At 39.4% G+C, this 19,187-nt stretch overlaps 1 protein-coding gene across 1 annotated transcript; it reads right to left on the bottom strand.

Annotated features, from left to right (window-relative positions):
• Positions 1 to 8,487: 8,487 nt before the first annotated feature.
• Positions 8,488 to 18,866, bottom strand: LOC131702793 (uncharacterized). The gene is made up of 5 exons (XM_059005063.1): positions 18,438 to 18,866; positions 14,828 to 14,915; positions 11,734 to 11,845; positions 10,312 to 10,436; positions 8,488 to 8,821 (listed from the first exon to the last, which is right to left on the bottom strand). Coding segments are annotated over exons 1-5 (651 nt in total). The 5' UTR covers positions 18,762 to 18,866; the 3' UTR covers positions 8,488 to 8,819.
• Positions 18,867 to 19,187: the final 321 nt, after the last annotated feature.

The raw sequence follows: 19,187 nt of genomic DNA, 5'->3' as shown, positions 1-19,187 counted from the left end.
GAGATGGATGTTGAAGTCACCCAACAGGACAGTCGGGGTAGACAGAGAGGGGAGGGAGGAGAGTAGATAGTCGAGTTCATCCAGAAAGTGGGTGAGAGGCCCAGGGGGGCGGTACAGGACAATGAGCAGGAGTTGACAGGGAGAGGTTAGTTGGACTGCATGAAATTCAAAGGTATTGACAGAGAGTGAGGTGAGATTGGAGGGGACAGAAAAGAGTAAGGAGGGAGAGAGGAGAAGACCCGTCCAGTGAGACGCGGGGTATGGGACAAGATGTAGAGAGAGGACAGGGCAGCAGGAGTAACAGTGTTATCAGGGGACAGCCAGGTTTCAGTGAGAGCAAGGAAATCGAGCGAGAGGTGGGAGGCAAAGGCAGAGATGCAATCAGCTTTGTTAGCAGAAGAGTGACAGTTCCAGAGTGCACCAGAGAGTGTGTGGGAGGGGGGAAGAGGCAGAGAAATGAGGTTAGAGGGGTTGGAGGAGCAGCAGCGGAGGGACGGCAGAGGACGAGGACGGGAGGACAGAACAGGGATGTGAGAGACAAAATGGAAATATACTGGGGAACACACTTATTGTGTGGTCCAGTGGTTAAAGAAAAGGGCTTGTAACCAGGAGGTCCCCGGTTCAAATTCCACCTCAGCCACTGACTCATTGTGTGACCCTGAGCAAGTCACTTAACCTCCTTGTGCTCCGTCTTTCGGGTGAGACGTAGTTGTAAGTGACTCTGCAGCTGATGCATAGTCACCCTAGTCTCTGTAAGTCACCTTGGATAAAGGCGTCTGCTAAATAAACAAATAATAATAAATATTTATATGGGGATCACGTGACGCTTAAACTGAGTGGATGTGAAAGAGATGAGCTCCGCATAACCTGATCATATTTTGCCACCATTTGACCCCCTCCTGTTCTACTTCGCCAGTAACAAATATTAAACCTTCAGTAACAATGTCCCTGGATGATTAGTGGGCGAATTCGACTGAGATAACCACAAAATCAACGAAGAAAAATCCCAAAACTAGGAGTGCTATTCGACACGATGAGGGACACGATGAGGGACACGATGAGGGACAAGATGGCGACCGTTGTTGTATACCTGAAGCCTTTATCTCACAGATAGTTCAAGATGTCTCTACACGAATCGAAAATATACTGGATACAAAGCTTGAACGAATTATCAGCTCAGTCGACACTCTAAAGGCAGAAATTATTGAATCCGGTAAAAGGATTCAAGCAACAGAAGAACGTATATCTTTTATTGAGGACAGAGAATCTGATCGAGATAAGCGTATAGTGACGGCTGAGAAGGCGATAAAAGAGTTACAAGAGCGAGTGGAGAATGCTGAGAACAGGGGGAGGCGTAAAAATGTCAGAATCATAGGTCTGCCTCAGAGCACAGAGGGTAAATCACCAATACACTTTTTTGAAAAATGAATACCCGAGCAACTGGACATTACAGCCAAGCATGGAATCCTTAAAATAGAGAGGGCTCACCGCTCGCTCGCACCTAAGCCTGGAGCTGAAGAAAGACCGCGACCCATTATCGTGAGATTCCACAACTACAGGGATAGACAAGCTGTATTGGAATCTGCAAGAAAGAAGGGCGATCTCAGATTCACGGGAGGAAAATAATGTTCTTCCAGGATTTTTCGTTTGCCGTTCAGAAGAACCGCCGAGAGTTCGACTCAATACGCAAGCAACTATGAGATGACAACATTCGATTTGCTTTGCTGTACCCTGCCACACTCCGAATATTTCAGCATGGAAAACCAAGATTCTTCAAAACTCCGCAATCAGCTCAGGCCTTCCTAGATGAACTGCATGCTTCTGGGCATGTCAAGTGAGACTTTGAACATTGGAATAAGGTAACACACGCCAGTTCAGCTGCATCGCTTTAGTTAAGGACTTCACTTTAAGTTGTACAGTAGCAATGTCTACTTTATTTTTAATAATGTATATTTTTTCTTATGGTGTACTGCCCTTAGACATTGACACATACAGTTATAATGTATATGTATGTGTATGTGTGTGTGTATATATATATATATATATATATATATATATTTATATATATATATATATTTATATATAATATGTATGTGTATGTATATGTATATGTGTATGTGTGTATATATATTAGCTCAAAGAGCCAGCTGCCATATTTTTATTTTTTTTTGCTTGCGTATATCGACAGACGGATCTGGATTTAAGAAAAATCTGTTTATATTTTATATACAGTTAATAAGTGGTTGGGCGATCGGGGGGCGTTGAATTCCTTCGATGTGCAGAGTACGGATGCCTGCATATGTTTTACTGTGGGCCTGTTTGCTTTGTCACATACTCTGTTGGACTGCAGCCGTGAGATTGCGCTGTCCTAGAGACGAGTGCGAGAAAAAAAGTTTAAACTGCTTTTGTTTTTTATTTTGTAATACGGGCTGCAACCCCCCTTTTTTGTTTTTCAGACGATATTGTTGATCGTTCGTGTTGCTTATGGTTGTTTTCATGTTTTGTTGGTTCTTGTTATAAGAAATTTTCAATCTACATGGATACATGTGGCAAATAAAGAGCAGTTCAGAAGAGGGAGATGTTACTGGATCAGGGCATTTCAGGAACATATACACTACTGATTTAATGTCTGATATATTATCCGTAATACAAACCACGCTAACTAACAATGGCTGATTTTAAGGGAATTACGATGTGTTCCTGGAACGTGAGGGGGGGTCAATCATCCCATCAAAAGGAAAAAGATTTTAAATGTTCTTAAGAAGGATCATGTCCACATTGCTTTCCTTCAAGAAAGCCATTTAAGTGACATTGAACATGAGAAATTTAAAAGAGAATGGATCAGGCAAATCTACTACTGCTTGTATACATCTAAAAGTAGAGGAGTGATCATTTCAATGCATAAAAATGTGCCGTTTATCATTGAAGAATGTGTAAAAGACACACAGGGTAGATATATACTTGTAAAAGGCTCTCTTTATGGCGAGTCAATTGTTTTGGGAAATATATATGCCCCAAATAATTTTGATGTTAATTTTTTTATGGATGTATTCTCCAAGGTAAAGGATTTTTCCTGTGCAAACGTTATACTTGGAGGGGATTTAAACAGCGTCTGGAATATTAAACAAGATAGATCCCATGTAATATTGAGCCATATAGGCCCTTGCATAAAAGAGATCTGTAAAGAGTTTGATCTTCTAGATATATGGAGACTTTTTAATCCAAGAAGCAAGGAATTTACATATTTTTCAACAGTTCATCAGACGTCTCTAGAAAAAATTACCAGGGCATCTATAGGAAACATAATAATATCAGATCATGCACCTATCTATATATCATACAAACCCTCTAATTTTGAGAGCAGTGTGTTCTCATGGCGTTTCAAACCCCATTTAGTTAAGGACCCTTTGTTTATTTCTTACATGGAAGATAAAATTAAAATATTTCGAGAGACCAATGACTTGCCTGATACAGACCCTTTGTTGCTTTGGGAAACTTTTAAGGCCTACGCTAGGGGGATGATAATATCATACTCTTCCCGCAAGAAAAAACAACGGAAAATACAAGAGACAGACTTAGAAAAAAAAATAGCGGATCTAGAAAAGAAAATGACAGCGTCTCCTAATAAAAAGATTGCTAGGGAATTAACTGCAGCCTGCTCTTCACTGGATGCTTTGCTCACGCAAGAAGCAGGCTCTGTGTTATTATATGCAAGACAGTGCTTCTATAAATATGGCAATAGACCAGGAAGATACCTAGCCAAATTCTTACAGGGACATAGAGAGAGTAACTTCATATCACTATTAAAGATAAGTATAAAAATAGAAAAATGTTAAAAGATATCAATTATATTGTATTTATCATTGTATTTATCTTGCTCTTAATTGTATTATTACTTGTACTGTGATACTTGAAATGTATTTGCTTTCGATTGTAAGTCACCCTGGATAAGGGCGTCTGCTAATAAATAATAATAATAATAATAATAATAATAATAATAATAATAATAATAATAATAATAATAATAATTTTTAAGCAATATTATGAGAGCCTATATAAATCTGATTGTGGAAATTCCACCCATGACATGAGTACATTCCTAGATAAAATCAATATTGCACAGATTTCAGACAGTGAGAGATGTAGCCTGGAGGAGCCCCTATCCAAAACTGAGCTTACAGAAGCAATACAATGTTTAAATAATAACAAATCCCCAGGCCCTGATGGATTTGGAATAGAATTCTATAAAACTTTCTTTCCTCTTCTTAATCAGCCTTTGCTTAATATGTTTAATGATGCATCTCGGAAGGGTACTCTTCCTCCGTCACTCAGATCAGCCAATATAACCTTAATTATGAAAAAGGGAAAAGATCCCGAAGACACTTCATCATATAGGCCCATATCCTTATTGACCACGGATGCAAAGGTCCTTGCTAAGGTGCTAGCCTGACGACTTGAGCGTATTTTACCTAATATTATTAATCCAGATCAGACAGGATTCATACAAAACAGACAATCTAATAACAACATGAGACGACTGTTGAATGTAATACGGCACTCACAAAATACCAACGTAGAAACTGTTATCGTTGGTTTGGACGCTGAGAAGGCGTTTGATAGGGTGGAGTGGCCATACATGTTCGAAGTATTGCAATGTATAGGCCTGGGAGAGAGATATATCAGATATATTAGCGTTCTGTACCAAAATCCAATGGCTTCTGTAATCATGAATAGTTTATATTCTGAACAGTTTTCTCTTTGCAGGGGTACAAGGCAGGGGTGTCCACTCTCTCCTCTGTTGTTTGCTCTGGTAATTGAACCATTGGCTGAGGCCATAAGGTGCGATCCCAATATTCATGGTGTTCAGATTGGTGGAACACAACACCATCTATCTTTGTACGCAGACAATATCATACTTTTTTTTGACTAAACCTCATATTTCAATACCTAGACTTGTGGAGGTGATTGAATCCTTTGGAGCCTTTGTGGGATACAAGATTAATTTTAATAAATCATTGATTATGCCAACAAACTCCTCTCAGGCTAACCCCCTGCCTATGGCGCCTTTTCGGTGGTCTCCAAGAGGTATGACATATTTGGGAATATGGGTATCTCCATGCTTGGAAAATTTATGTAGGGATATGTGTCCTGCCCCTCTGTATTATTATTTGTATTTTTGTTTGCGGCGTGGGTAAAAGCGCTGCGTCTTTTATTATTTATATGTAAAAACCCTGTGAGGATGCATGACTGATCAGCTACTGATTATGTAACTAGCTGACAGTCATGCATCCTTACCAAACGTGTGCAGACTGTGGCCGAGGGGTAATAAGATAATTAACAACTAGTTAACCCCTCGGCCAGAGTATAAGAACTGGCAGCTGTCCGTGCTGCGGGGTTGGTTGTTGAGTATAGAGAGGAGAGTACGGGAGAGCGGAGAGAAAGAGCGAGGAAAAAGAACAATTGCTATATTTAAAAATATACTTGTTTCTGTTTGTTTGGCCATCGCACCTTTTTGTTTTGTGTTTTGTTATTGTTTAAATCTTTTTGTTTTTGGTTTGTTAATAAATCCACACTGAATGCAGTAGCATTCAGCTTCACCCGCCCATCCATTGTTTTGCTTTCAGTTACTTCCTGGTCCGTGACATCACCACACCTCACCACTGCGAGCCAGCCTGCCACATATGGTGTCCTGCATGGGACAAACAATGCCTCCAACAGCTGGACCAGGAAAGGAAAGGACGTTTTTTTTTTTTTTTTTCGGGGGAGCGTGTGCATCCAGCGCCCAGAGGGGGGGGGGAGCCTGTGCATCCAGCGCCCAGAGGGGGGGAGCCCGTGCATCCAGCGCCCAGAGGGGGGGAGCCCGTGCATCCAGCGCCCAGAGGGGGGGAGCCCGTGCATCCAGCGCCCAGAGAGGGGGAGCCCGTGCATCCAGCGCCCAGAGGGGGGGAGGCCGTGCATCCAGCGCCCAGAGGGGGGGAGCCCGTGCATCCAGCGCCCAGAGGGAGGGAGCCTGTGCACCCAGCGCCCAGAGGGGGGGAGCCCGTGCATCCAGCGCCCAGGCCTCCAGCAGCAGAGGAAGAATACCTGCAGGATAATGTTTCCCCATTAATTAATACAATTAAAAAAAGATTTAGAAAGATGGACTTGCCTACCTCTGTCCCTTATGGGAAGAGCAAGAATAATTAAAATGAATGTGCTACCCAGAATGTTATATGCCCTTCAAATGATATCTATACCACGTCTGAGCAAGGATTTAAAAAATATACATCAGGCAGTGAGAACATTTCTATGGGCGGGGAAGAAACCAAGATACCAGCTCAAAAAATTACAACTACCAATAAAAATGGGTGGTCAGGCAATCCCTAATTTTAATTTTATAATTGGGCTGTACATTTAAAATTCATAGAGAATGGTTTGCACCAGTGCAGATTGTATATGGTTGGATATAGAGTCTGATGTAGTAAAACCTGTTAATCTGACATGCTTACCAACAATGAAAGAAAAACAATGGAAAAAGCTGGTCAGGGGAAATGTCGTTCTGAGCAACACATTAAGGGTATGGCAAGAAATTAAAAGGTATCATAACAAGGAGGGGTTCGGTCAGTTATTGGCTGCAATAGTGGGGAACCCGAGTTTTAAACCTGGTCTGTCAGATGCTGGCTATAAGCTTTGGGATAAAATTGGTGTAAAGTTTATGTGTGACCTTTGGGGAAATAACTGCCTGAAACCCTTTGCCCAGCTGGGAGAGCAATTTAATATCCCTTCGCAGCATTTTTTTAGGTATTTGCAAATCAGACACTATGTCACTTCTAATCTTATGAGGAATGCCTCTAACTACACCCTTGCAATTATAGAAAAATTGTTAACTACTGACAAGGTAACTAAACACTTTATATCAAGATGTTATGATGCTTTGTATTCAGTAACTACACTGGATTGTGGGGAGAGTAGGCTGGGATGGGAGCAGGACCTAAATATAACAATAGATAATGAAACCTGGGAAGATATTATCAACCGGATACATTCAAACTTGACGAGTAACCAAACAACAGAAAGGCAATTTAAAATTATCCATAGATTGCATTTCACTCCTTATAAATTACATAAATTTAACCCACAAAAGTCACAAGTATGCACCAGGTGTAAAAAGGCACCTGGGACATACATACACTGTATTTGGTCCTGTTCTCCTCTGAAGCAATTTTGGGATAAAATATGTAGGGAAGTCAAGAATATTTGCGGTATGCAACTGGAGAGTGACCCGCTAGTGCTCATTTTAGGAGCTCCCTTGAATGTACATTGTGAAATGGACAAACTCATAAGTGGGCTTCTTGTAATGGCTAGAAAATGCATCCTGACAAATTGGATTTCAGATAGTTCACCTACAATTCTGCAGTGGTATAAAGCCATCTACAGTATGCTGCCACTCGAAAGGTTATGCTTTGTCGAGGTAAACAAGATAGAACAATTCCATAGAATTTGGGATCCCTTTTTGAAATATATTGGACCTGCTCTCTCAGACTTAATATTGAAGGGATTTTGAATGCAAAGTACTGCATAAGGTTACCATGATCACAATTGCTGATGTTTTATTTTTTAATTTTATTTTTGTTATTATTATTTATTGTTTCTCCTGCCTTATTTTCATATATATATATGTATATATATGTCATATATCTTGTATCATTGTATGACAAAGAATGTATACTGTTTGCCACATTGTAAATATGTAAAAGCAAAAATAAATACTACATTTTTTATTTTTTTTAAATCCACATCATTTATATTAAATGATTCCTTTCTGTTTTAGAACGAAACATTTGCATGCGTGGGATTGAAACTATAACCATCAGTTTGCAAGCGTGTTGTGTTACTGTCATCAGTGCTACACGATTAGTTGAGAAAACAAGCCGTACTTTGAAAGAAGTCAGCCAGCTGAGAATTCTCGGGACTTTGTTATACTTTTTACATTTTGGAGATTTGGGAGATTTTTCGAGTCATCATCATCATCATCATTCTGAGATTCTGATCTTGATCTCTAAAAAAAATTGGTTTCCTTTCAGTTAGAAGAAACAACTGGGGCAAGCTTGGCCCCCATCGGTTTGACAGTTGTGACTATTTGCTTTGTGCTGGGCCAGGTTGCCCCAATGGTTTCTTGAAACTTGGCTTGTGTTTTTGATATCTCCACTTTAAATGGCTGGGCACTTTTGATAACGTGACGTTGTTTTGACATTTCCAATGTGTTTTTGTTTCAGATTATAAAACACATAACTCATCCACTTACCCTTCAGTTTTCACAATGCTGTGATGCTGTGTGAATTATTAAACCCTGTTTTCAGAGAGCTGCTTGTTCAGTTGTGATGAAGCTTGCTAGGGCCTTTTTTTTCTAAACTAATCTGGCGCCAATATATGAGACAATATGTGAGTAAACACAGAATGCCTGTCTGTATGTCATAACTATACATAACTAGAGAACCACCTTGCCAGTTTTGATGAAAGGGCATTATTATTTGTTTATTTAGCAGACGCCTTTATCCAAGGCGACTTACAGAGACTAGGGTGTGTGAACTATGCATCAGCTGCAGAGTCACTTACAATTACGTCTCACCCGAAAGACGGAGCACAAGGAGGTTAAGTGACTTGCTCAGGGTCACACAATGAGTCAGTGTGAGTCAACATGCATTGATTTGTATTGATTCAGCATAGCTTTGGATCTTCACATTCACTGTTGTTTCTGGTAGATTCAGAGACTTCCACTCACTCTCCTGGTGGCTCGCCACCCTCACAATCCTGATCCAACACTCCTTTCCATTACACATTCCTAAAAGAGAAGAACCCAATTCCATTGAGTGTACAGGTCTCAGCATGCTTTTATAAAAACAATTCCACTGACTGTATACATGTAGGTCTCAGCATGCTTTTATAAAAACAATTCCACTGACTGTATACATGTAGGTCTCAGCATGCTTTTATAAACCTTACCTGTTTCACAATTCCACTGACTGTATACGTCTCAAGTGTGCAGTTTCAAAAGATTATGGATTTGAATTTTAAACATGACATCTGGTACTACACTGGTTAAAGACAGTTCTCCCCTTGCTTGCCTTCTCTCCCAGGAAATCTGTTACACTTCCCGGGTGATTTCAGCACTGCTTTCAGGGTCAAGCATCTTACTGGCTGCAAAGCATGTCAGTCATTAGCGGAAGTAGCTAGTTGGTTACTAACAGGAAAGGAGGCCTGAAGGGCTTGTTCACTCTCCAAGTGACCCCATGTGTGAACAGGCTTGCTATAGGGGTGACGTCAGGCCAGAAAGAAACACACAGACAGGCAGTACTAGCAGGTGAAACTGAGGCGCTGCGGCTCTCAGTGCGATTAATAACACTAGAGAAAATAAAACCTTGAACAAAACACAACATGGCATTTGAGGCCAAAATAAATAGACAAACAAAATAGACAGTGGACAGCACTAAACAAGTATCATGCGAGTCCTCTCGCACGAGTAGCATTTGTTTTGCTTTAATTTTTTTCTCCTTCTCTTTCTCTCCCGTATTCCCCTCTCAAAATCACAACACAGAGTGAGTGCTTTGTGCCTCTACATATACAGCTGTACCGAGACTCAATTCCTAATTAATTATTCAGTCGAATCTCAGCCCGTGAACTAATTTGTGCAGTCACGTGCTCACATACTTTATCTCCACATGAAGTGATTATGCAATCCTTGTGCCTAAATAAATATATAAAAACTATATATTTTAAATCACTCGTGCTAAACAGACCCACTTGTATCCTGTGCGCCAATACCTATCCACCAACATTAACACACCACACGCAACACATAACACATAACACACACATGGGCGGGGCCCACTGCCACACCATGAAACTACAAGACTGTCTGAAACAAAGTGTTCATTGAAACTGAACCATGTTTTGTCCTAGCAAGACAACAGGACTTGGAATTTTAATGAAACTGACTTATTTATACGCAAGATAAGCGCACTTGCTTGTGTGCAGGACTATTTTATAAAACAATTTTAAAAATCCAATCACAAAAGTTTATAGGTCCTTTTATCAATATACAGTACTGTGACAACTTACCATACATGCAAAGTAAGCATATTTATAAACATCTCAGCACCTACCTTATGCATTTACATTGATCTTCAACCATGGGGGTGCTTACACAAGGAGACTTGGCCTTATATATGAAACCAAAGAATGAACTCCATTCTCTCAGGAGACACCAGCTACCCAAGTGCAAGCCTGGGTGCCTGTTTGCCCTATTATACGGTACGTGAATTGAGTACTCACACAGAGCCATTAGCAGTGCCATTATGCAAAGAGCAGTGGTGCTGTGAACGAGCACAGGTTTGTTCACTCCGCTGAGTGCCGACACCTCCTCCTTCAAGGTCTTGATCTTAGAGAGCTGCTCCCGACTGCAACACAAAGACAAACACCACAGTGAGCATTGAGACTGACTGCAACACAAAGACAAACAGCACAGTGAGCACTGAGACTGACTGCAACACAAAGACAAACACCACAGTGAGCACTGAGACTGAATCCTGACTGCAACACAAAGACAAACACCACAGTGAGCATTGAGACTGACTGCAACACAAAGACAAACACCACAGTGAGCATTGAGACTGAATCCTGATGTCACCATAGCTACTAGTTTACATTTGATAGATCCGATTATCTTACAGGTAATCCATATAACATTCACGTTTAGTTTAGAAATACTTAATCATGCTTTTATAATTTAAATTTAAAATATCTGTTGTTTATGTACACGTAATTGCTGCTGCTCGCAATATATACAGTAAGCTTGCAGCAGCACCTTATTGCTGCCAATTAAAACAACTGCAGTCACATTTTATTACTTTAAAATACAACTACTAATAAAAATAAAAGTAATAATATGAATTTGCGCGGTTTGTCAAGTGATCCCGGAGATTGGGTGTGTCTTCATGATATGAATCACTTGCACTGTTTGCATTCAGCTTTCTTTGGTCAGATGGACATTAACAGAAAAATCCAGCAGTGGGTTTGAGAGACATTTCTTTCAGTACAGTTTATGCTATACAACGCTTTGCTGTCGAGATGGCGAATTAAGAAAGTTCTGCCTGGAAAACAAGAGCAATTTCAATTTAAAAACGTCAATCAAGTACCCCCTAATCCTTTTTTGTTAGTCTTAAGATTCAAAAGAAATCACATGGCCAGGGACCTTTCAAATCTGCTGCTGGCCCAACCTGCATCATACTGTCCTATTATTATAACTCAAGTATTGCAAATCAAATGAGAAGGTTTTGTCAAAATGTCAGCATATCTTATCCTGCAGACAGATGTCACCTGGTGCGTAGAAAATATCGCACAGTAGTTTACAACCGGAGTGTTTGTGAGTCATAATAAGTCATGTGTATGATATTGGATTATTATTAAAAGAGACATTACTTGCTAAAGTTTGAGCACTCCAAACTGCATGAGATGACATCTTTTACACAATAAGAGACTCCCTAAACCCATTTAGGGGTGGTAGCTGAAAAGTCACTTTCTTATTGTACTCACTCCAATTGTAATGAAATAGTTCATAAAAAATCTTTACTATTTAAAATCACGGTTGTTATACCCTCTGTTCAGTTGTGAACTAGCAGACAGTTAAGCCCTCTCTGCAGGGTTCTTATGTTAAAACCCCTCCAGTTCCTGAAATGCAGGGGTTAATATACTCACTTCAGAGAGTCGGCTGCTTGCTTGCTCTCCATGGCCTGAGTATACTGCTGGTTGGTACTCTGCAGCTCCTGCGATATGCGTGTCAAGTTCTTTCGAAGTGAATCGATTTCACCTAAAGATACAAAAAGAGCCATTCAGGATTCCAAACTATATACCAGGATACTATACAGAGCTGGATGTGGAGGTCTTCACCCCAGTAAGCAATGAACAGGCTCAGGTACAAGAGTAGGGTTTATTTCCAAGGGGGAGGGCTGTATACAAGAGGCTATTAACAACTGCTTTCAATTGAGTCCATGGAAGACATGTCTTTAGACCTGTAGTGACCTGTTGTGACCAAGCACAAACACACACAGTTTTTACAAACCCAGAAGCTGGATTGCGGCACTTCTCTAGCCTCCTCCCTTTTAATACCCAGAGATCCACCCTGCAATCAGCCAAGCACCAATCCCCTCCCCTTTAAATGATCAGCCAAGCACCAATCCCCTCCCCTTTAAATGATCAGCCAAGCACCAATCCCCTCCCCTTTAAATGATCAGCCTAGCTCCAATCCCCTCCCCTTTAAATGATCATCCTAGCACCAATCCCCTCCCCTTTAAATGATCAGCCTAGCACCAATCTCCTCCCCTTTAAATGATCAGCCAAGCACCAATCCCCTCCTCTTTAATTGATCAGCCTAGCACTAATCCCCTCCCCTTTAAATGATCATCCTAGCACCAATCCCCTCCCCTTTAAATGATCAGCCTAGCACCAATCTCCTCCCCTTTAAATGATCAGCCAAGCACCAATCCCCTCCCCTTTAAATGATCAGCCTAGCACCAATCCCCTCCCCTTTAAATGATCAGCCTAGCACCAATCCCCTCCCCTTTAAATGGTGGTGCATTGAGGTAATAGAGCTCTGAGCACTCATGCTGCCTTTCCTTACCAAGATGTGGGACGCTGAAGTGTGATAGAATCACAATCCTGTAGGTCTTGGTAAGGAAACCCCCAGCTTGTTCAAGAGGTTGAATTTCAGCCAAGAGACTCCCCAGCCCATCTCAATGGACCACTGTATTTATTCCAGGGTTAATAATAGATTCAGCCAAATTTACTTATAAACTGTCCTAACTTCAAATTGAATTTTGTTCATGTTTTTTTTTTAAATTACCTTTTTTTTTCACGCCTACTGTAGCTCTTACTGCAATGACTCAAATCCTTCTTTTTTATTTTGTTCAGGTGCTTTCACCAGATTCAGGGGCTGCTCTTCAGTTCGAGCTGTCTGCCATTAATATATGCAAGCAGGGGTGCAGGAACTGGGGATGCTGAAGTACTGGGGCGCATTTCTAAACTGTAGTATTTATGTGGATCATAACAGTATACGCCTATTTAGCGATTCGTTTGATCTACACGTTTTACGGTAAGCATGTTGTAAACATTCTAGCAAGGACTGTGGTTAAAGATTGATTTACTTAAATAGATAAACGGGTGTTGATGCAGGCTTCGTTTTATTAACATGTTTAACATAATAGCAACTGCACCCCCACTATAAAGACTGTTCCAGCACCACTGCATGCTGGTGTCTTTTGAGAACAGCCAGAGCCATCTAGTGATCAGCCACTTTTGACGACGTTTCTTTTTGGTTTGCTGGCTATACAGTGCAGAACACTGGATGCAATGTGGCTGATTCAGCCCACATTGCACATGTCTGTAGCCAGTGCCATTGTCCTTGTTTTTCTTGAGCGCTATAAAAGCGATAGTAACATTTCACCTGTGAGATCAGGCTTGGGATGCCTTTTCATTTATGGCACCACTATCCAGCTTTCTAGCAACCAAACAACAACACTGTGATCTAAATGTTAAGAAAATCACAACAGATTTGCCAAAAATACCAATTATATATTTTTCAGGGATATGGTTACCTAAAAACCCATCTGTATTAAAGTACCAGATCTAATTTGTACATCGTTTAAATTAACTGAAGATTTTTTTTTTCAATTATTTTATTATGGGGTAGCTATCCCTATAGTGGCTTTTAAAAAGTAATATAAACACAAATATAAGTGACGGGACAGTCAATAAGTCCTGCAGCGATGGAAATCGCCGGGTCGCTAAATACATTTAGAATATAGATTGAAGATGGATACACTTTATTACAATCACTATTCATAATTGTATTAACATCCATACATAGTCACTATTCTCACTCTGAATTCCACATTTAAAATGAGAAAGTAAGGACGTGGAGGATTTAAAAGTCAATTTAATTGTTTCAAAGCCAAACTATAAATTAAACTGATTTAACTATTATTATTACAGTATTGTTATTACAGTATACCTTTTTGTTTATATCACTGCCTGGTTTTACTAGTAGTAATGCCCTTAGTGCTTTTAATCTACAATCATTGAAATTTCAATTTGTTTATGTCTGTGAAATAAAAGGTATACTGTATTAGTAATAAAATCAGTTTAATTGACAGTGTTTTGCTGTGAAACAACTAACTGAGCTTTGAAATCCCCCAAGTCCTTACTTTTGCATTTGGAAAACAGGGTTGTAACAGTTTAATAAGTTACTAGTCTTTATTAATGTTAATGTAATGTATGAACAGTAATTGTAATGTTTGTCCAGCTTAATTTTTTTATTATAACTTTATTATAACTTTATAAAATATGTATTTAATAAAATGTTGCACCGTACATTCTGCCCGCAGCAAAGCCCATAAATTAAACTACAAGCTAAGACCCCTTCTATTTATAAACTGTAGGTGTATCTAAATCTAGTTTTTTTTTAATTAGATTTTATTTGTGAACAAAATGTATTTGATATTAAAACCCACAGCCACTGCACTTTCAAATGAAGGCTGGGCGATAGAGTCACTGAGTTACGATAGGTCTGAAACGACACAGCTTCTGTGCACAGGGATTACTCGGATTTAGAAGGGGGTTGATCACAACATGATCCCTGCCTCTGTAGTGTATTGTCAATCAGGAAATCAGAAAAATGTATTTTCCAGTCAAGTATTGGTGCCCCCTAATAACCTCGGTCCCCACAGTTTGAAAACCTCTGCTGTAATAAAACCATGCAATGCCCCTTTACTACTAATACATCAAGTTATCCCACCTTGCATTTCCGCTGTCACATTGGCGTGTTCACTTTTCAGCATCAAAACCTGATTTTCCACCAATGTGAGATTTGTATATAAAATATCCTGCAACAGAAAAACATATCAATAATTCAATATACAGTAACTGGAAGGGTACATCCTTTTTAGCTACCTAATATTTTCAAATACACATTAGATAAAGCAACATTCCCCTTTCTATGCTTACTTTACCATCTGTGCCATAGTTTGGGCTTAAAGGAAATATCTACAAATCCCTTACAAAAACACACTTAGTGTTACAAAACCCCCTGCAGTATTTACTAGAAATGCATTACAAAAAATATACTTAGTGTTACACATCCTGCAGGTTACAGTAGCCAATCATTTTCATGCAACGGGTGCCATCCAGACAACAGCTGGGGACAGATCAGGCATCTGCCAGTCTTCTATGTCAAAGATACTGACTGATGTCACAGATGCACTTTTCCGTAGGGCAAAGGTATATACTAGTTCCAATTGAGGATGTGGAACAAAATAGAAAAAACACAAATATTATCAGTGGTCTGGCTTTCCAAACGTGTTCGTTGTAATAGATTGCACACATGTTGCAATATCCCCAGATTCAAGGAATGAAAACATTCATCATTCTTTAACTGTGCAAGTTTTATGTGATGCTCAATGTATTATCACGGATGTAGTTGCTAAGTACCCTGGCTCATGCCACGACTCATTTATTGTGGAGAGCAGTGCCTTGTTCAGAAAATTCAAACAGGGGCTTATAAGTGGAGGCTGGCTAATTTTAGAATATATTAAATACATAATTAACATATGACCATTTGAAAACATATGTAACCTAATTAAAGGGGCTAGGAGCTCCTAAAATAAACAAATCCCCTGGGCCGGATGAGATCCTCCCAATAGTACTCAAAGAAATGAAAGAAGTTATTTACAAACCACTAACCAAGATCATGCAACAGTCTCTTGACCAGGGGTTGTACCGATAGACTGGGGAATTGCAAACGTAATACCGATCCACAAAAATGGAGACAAAACCGAACCAGGTAACTACAGACCAATAAGCCTGACTTCTATTATATGTAAACTTGTGGAAACTATATTAAGATCCAAAATGGAAAATTACCTATATGGTAACAGTATTCTGGGAGACAGTCAGCATGGTTTTAGGAAAGGGAGATCATGTCTAACTAACCTGCTTGATTTTTTTGAGGATGCAACATCGACAATGGATAATTGCAAAGCATACGACACGGTTTAGATTTCCAGAAAGCTTTTGACAAAGTCCTGCATAAAAGATTAATTCTCAAACTGAATGCAGTAGGGATTCAAGGAAATGCATGCACATGGATTAGGGAGTGGTTAACATGTAGAAAACAGAAAGTACTGATTAGAGGAGAAACCTCAAAATGGAGTGAGGTAACCAGTGGTGTACCACAGGGATCAGTATTAGGTCCTCTGCTATTCCTAATCTACATCAATGATTTAGATTCTGGTATAGTAAGCAAACTTGTTAAATTTGCAGACGACACAAAAATAAGAGCAGTGGCAAACACTGTTGAAGCAGCAAAGGTCATTCAAAATGATCTACACAGCATTCAGAACTGGGCAGACACATGGGAAATTACATTTACTAGAGAAAAGCGTAAGGTACTGCCCGCAGGCAATAAAAATGTGCATTATAAATATCATATGGGAGATACTGAAATTGAAGAAGGAATCTATGAAAAAGACCTAGGAGTTTATGTTGACTCAGAAATGTCTTCATCTAGACAATATGGGGAAGCTATTAAAAAGGCCAACAAGATGCTCGGATATATTGTGAAAAGTGTTGAATTTAAATCAAGGGAAGTAATGTTAAAACTTTACAATGCATTAGTAAAACCTCATCTAGAATATTGTGTTCAGTTCTGGTCACCTCGTTACAAAAAGGATATTGCTGCTCTAGAAAGAGTGCAAAGAAGAGCGGCCAGAATTATCCCGGGTTTAAAAGGCATGTCGTATGAAGACAGGCTAAAATAATTTAATATATTCAGTTTTGAACAAAGAAGATACATGATGATCTGATTCAAACATTCAAGGTATTGACAATGTCGACCCAGGGGACTTTTTTGACCTGAAAAAAGAAACAAGGACCAGGGGTCACAAATGGAGATTAGATAAGGGGCATTCAGAACAGAAAATAGGAGGCACTTTTTTACACAGAGAATTGTGAGGGTCTGGAACCAACTCCCCAATAATGTTGTTGAAGCTGACACCCTGGGATCCTTCAAGAAACTGCTGCATGAGATTCTGGGATCAATAAGCTACTAACAACCAAATGAGCAAGATGGGCCGAATGGCCTCCTCTCGTTTGTAAACTTTCTTATGTTCTTATGTAACACACATTTTTTATTATGATTTTTCACAAACATACAGAAACATTCAGATATTGCATTTAAGAATATGAATATTAATATTGCATCAGAGAACACATTGTATTAGTGAAATAAATTAGGATTTTTCTTCTATAGGCACACTGTATTATTATTATTATTATTATTATTATTTAGTCATTTAGCAGATGTTTTTATCCAAAGCGATTTACAGTGTATGGGGTGCATCACAACTTTAAGTCCCATGAATCTTTTTTTGACTTCTTTATTTGACCTTTTTATGGAAGAGGTTGCATTTATTTTTTCAGTTATATCCTTCCGTATTTTAAATTAGCCGTGGCCCCGGACCTTTTGCTGAAAATAACAATTTATGCATTATTAATTAATCATATTCTTTACATGCAATTTCTGAATGTTTCTGTATGTTTGTGAAAAATCATCATGAACTTGCACAGTTAAGAATGATGATGTTTTCTGTTTCGGAAAGCAATTTCATTCCTTGAATCTGAGGATATTGCCACATACATGTGTGCATTCTATTACACCGAGCACGTTTGGGAAGCCAGACCAATGATAATAGCTGTGCTTGGCTCTATTATGTTCCACATCCCCAATTGGAAAACTTACTTACTCCCTTGCCCTATGGAAAAGTGCATCTGTGACATCAGCCAGTATATTTGACATAAAAGACTGACAGATGATCTGGTCTAGTAAATGAAGTCGATTAATATTCTAAATGTTGGTCTCTGTGTATTTACTGTTGCTAAACAATGTGACAAGTGAAACAAACAGCAGGGACACTGAAAGACCACTAGAGGCAGCGCTCTTAAAATTACAGTGTATCCTGTACCGCACATAAACATACCACTAAAGAAAGAAAGAAAGAAAGAAAGAAAGAAAGAAAGAAAGAAAGAAAGAAACGAGGTCTAAAATATACATACATTGTATATTTTCTGAACTTTGATAACAGTTAGAATTTTATAAATCTTGGCATCGGGGAATTTGAATAGCAAATTGAAAAAGAACATTTTGTCCACAACGTCCTTAACTTTGATAATAAATAAATAACCAAAAAAATCAGTTTATGTACATGTTAAACTTTTCTCTGTTATTGTTTTTTATTAGCAGTTGTCGTTTTGGTATCATATGTTTCAGACAGATGTTCTTGACGGAAGTAAACTCCGTTTTCAAAGCTTTAACACACACTACCGAGTGATTTGAACCTCTCCTAGCTCACCGTTTGTTCCTGGCACAAGATAAGGGCTGAATTAACAGTCTTCAGGTTTTCCTCTCCCTGGGCCACTATTGCCTGTAGTCTTGCTTGATCCGTTCTACTTGTTTCCAGTTGAGCCAGCAAGTTCTCCCGTTCCTTCTCCCACTTCAGAACACTCTGTGAATGGTAGTAGTTTTGAAGCTTAAGATCGCTCTGACATTTCTTCGCCTCTTGCATTGAATCCGAAGTCGTCACCAATGTGAAAATAGCCACACCGATACTTACAAAGAGCAATAATGTGACTACTACGCATGGCCACTTAGAGCTGTTCTCAAGCGAGTAAACCATTCTGGAACAAATCTGTTCAAGTAATGCTGAAAAAGGTCTGTCAGCAGTTTGCTTCGACTGGAATGATATTGAACTCTTGGGACAGTCACACTGGAAAGGGGTGTGCTTTCGTGTCTGATGAAAAGAAAGTGAAACCTAATGAAATTGCACCAAGCATGGTATGATAGGCACTTTGAGCCCTGGTTAGTAACATGACTAAGTTGAACACTTTATTCACTGTATCCAGATGTAAACATGTTTTACAGACAGATGCACAGCTGTCTTCATATCGTCTCACATTCTCATTAGCTTAAGCATCTAGCTACGTCAATTGTTGTGAAATATCCTGCATCATCTCGTACAATTTCTGCATCCCCCCGCCCTTCGGGTCTCTCGGAACACCTCCTTGCTTTCTTTCACTTCCCGTGCACGCGCAGTGCTGTTTTT

This window comes from Acipenser ruthenus, chromosome 30, assembly GCF_902713425.1.
Source record: "Acipenser ruthenus chromosome 30, fAciRut3.2 maternal haplotype, whole genome shotgun sequence".
Taxonomy (NCBI): Eukaryota; Metazoa; Chordata; class Actinopteri; order Acipenseriformes; family Acipenseridae; genus Acipenser; species Acipenser ruthenus.
Note: the sequence above shows the minus strand (reverse complement) of the source record. Positions and strands in the feature narration are given on the sequence as shown.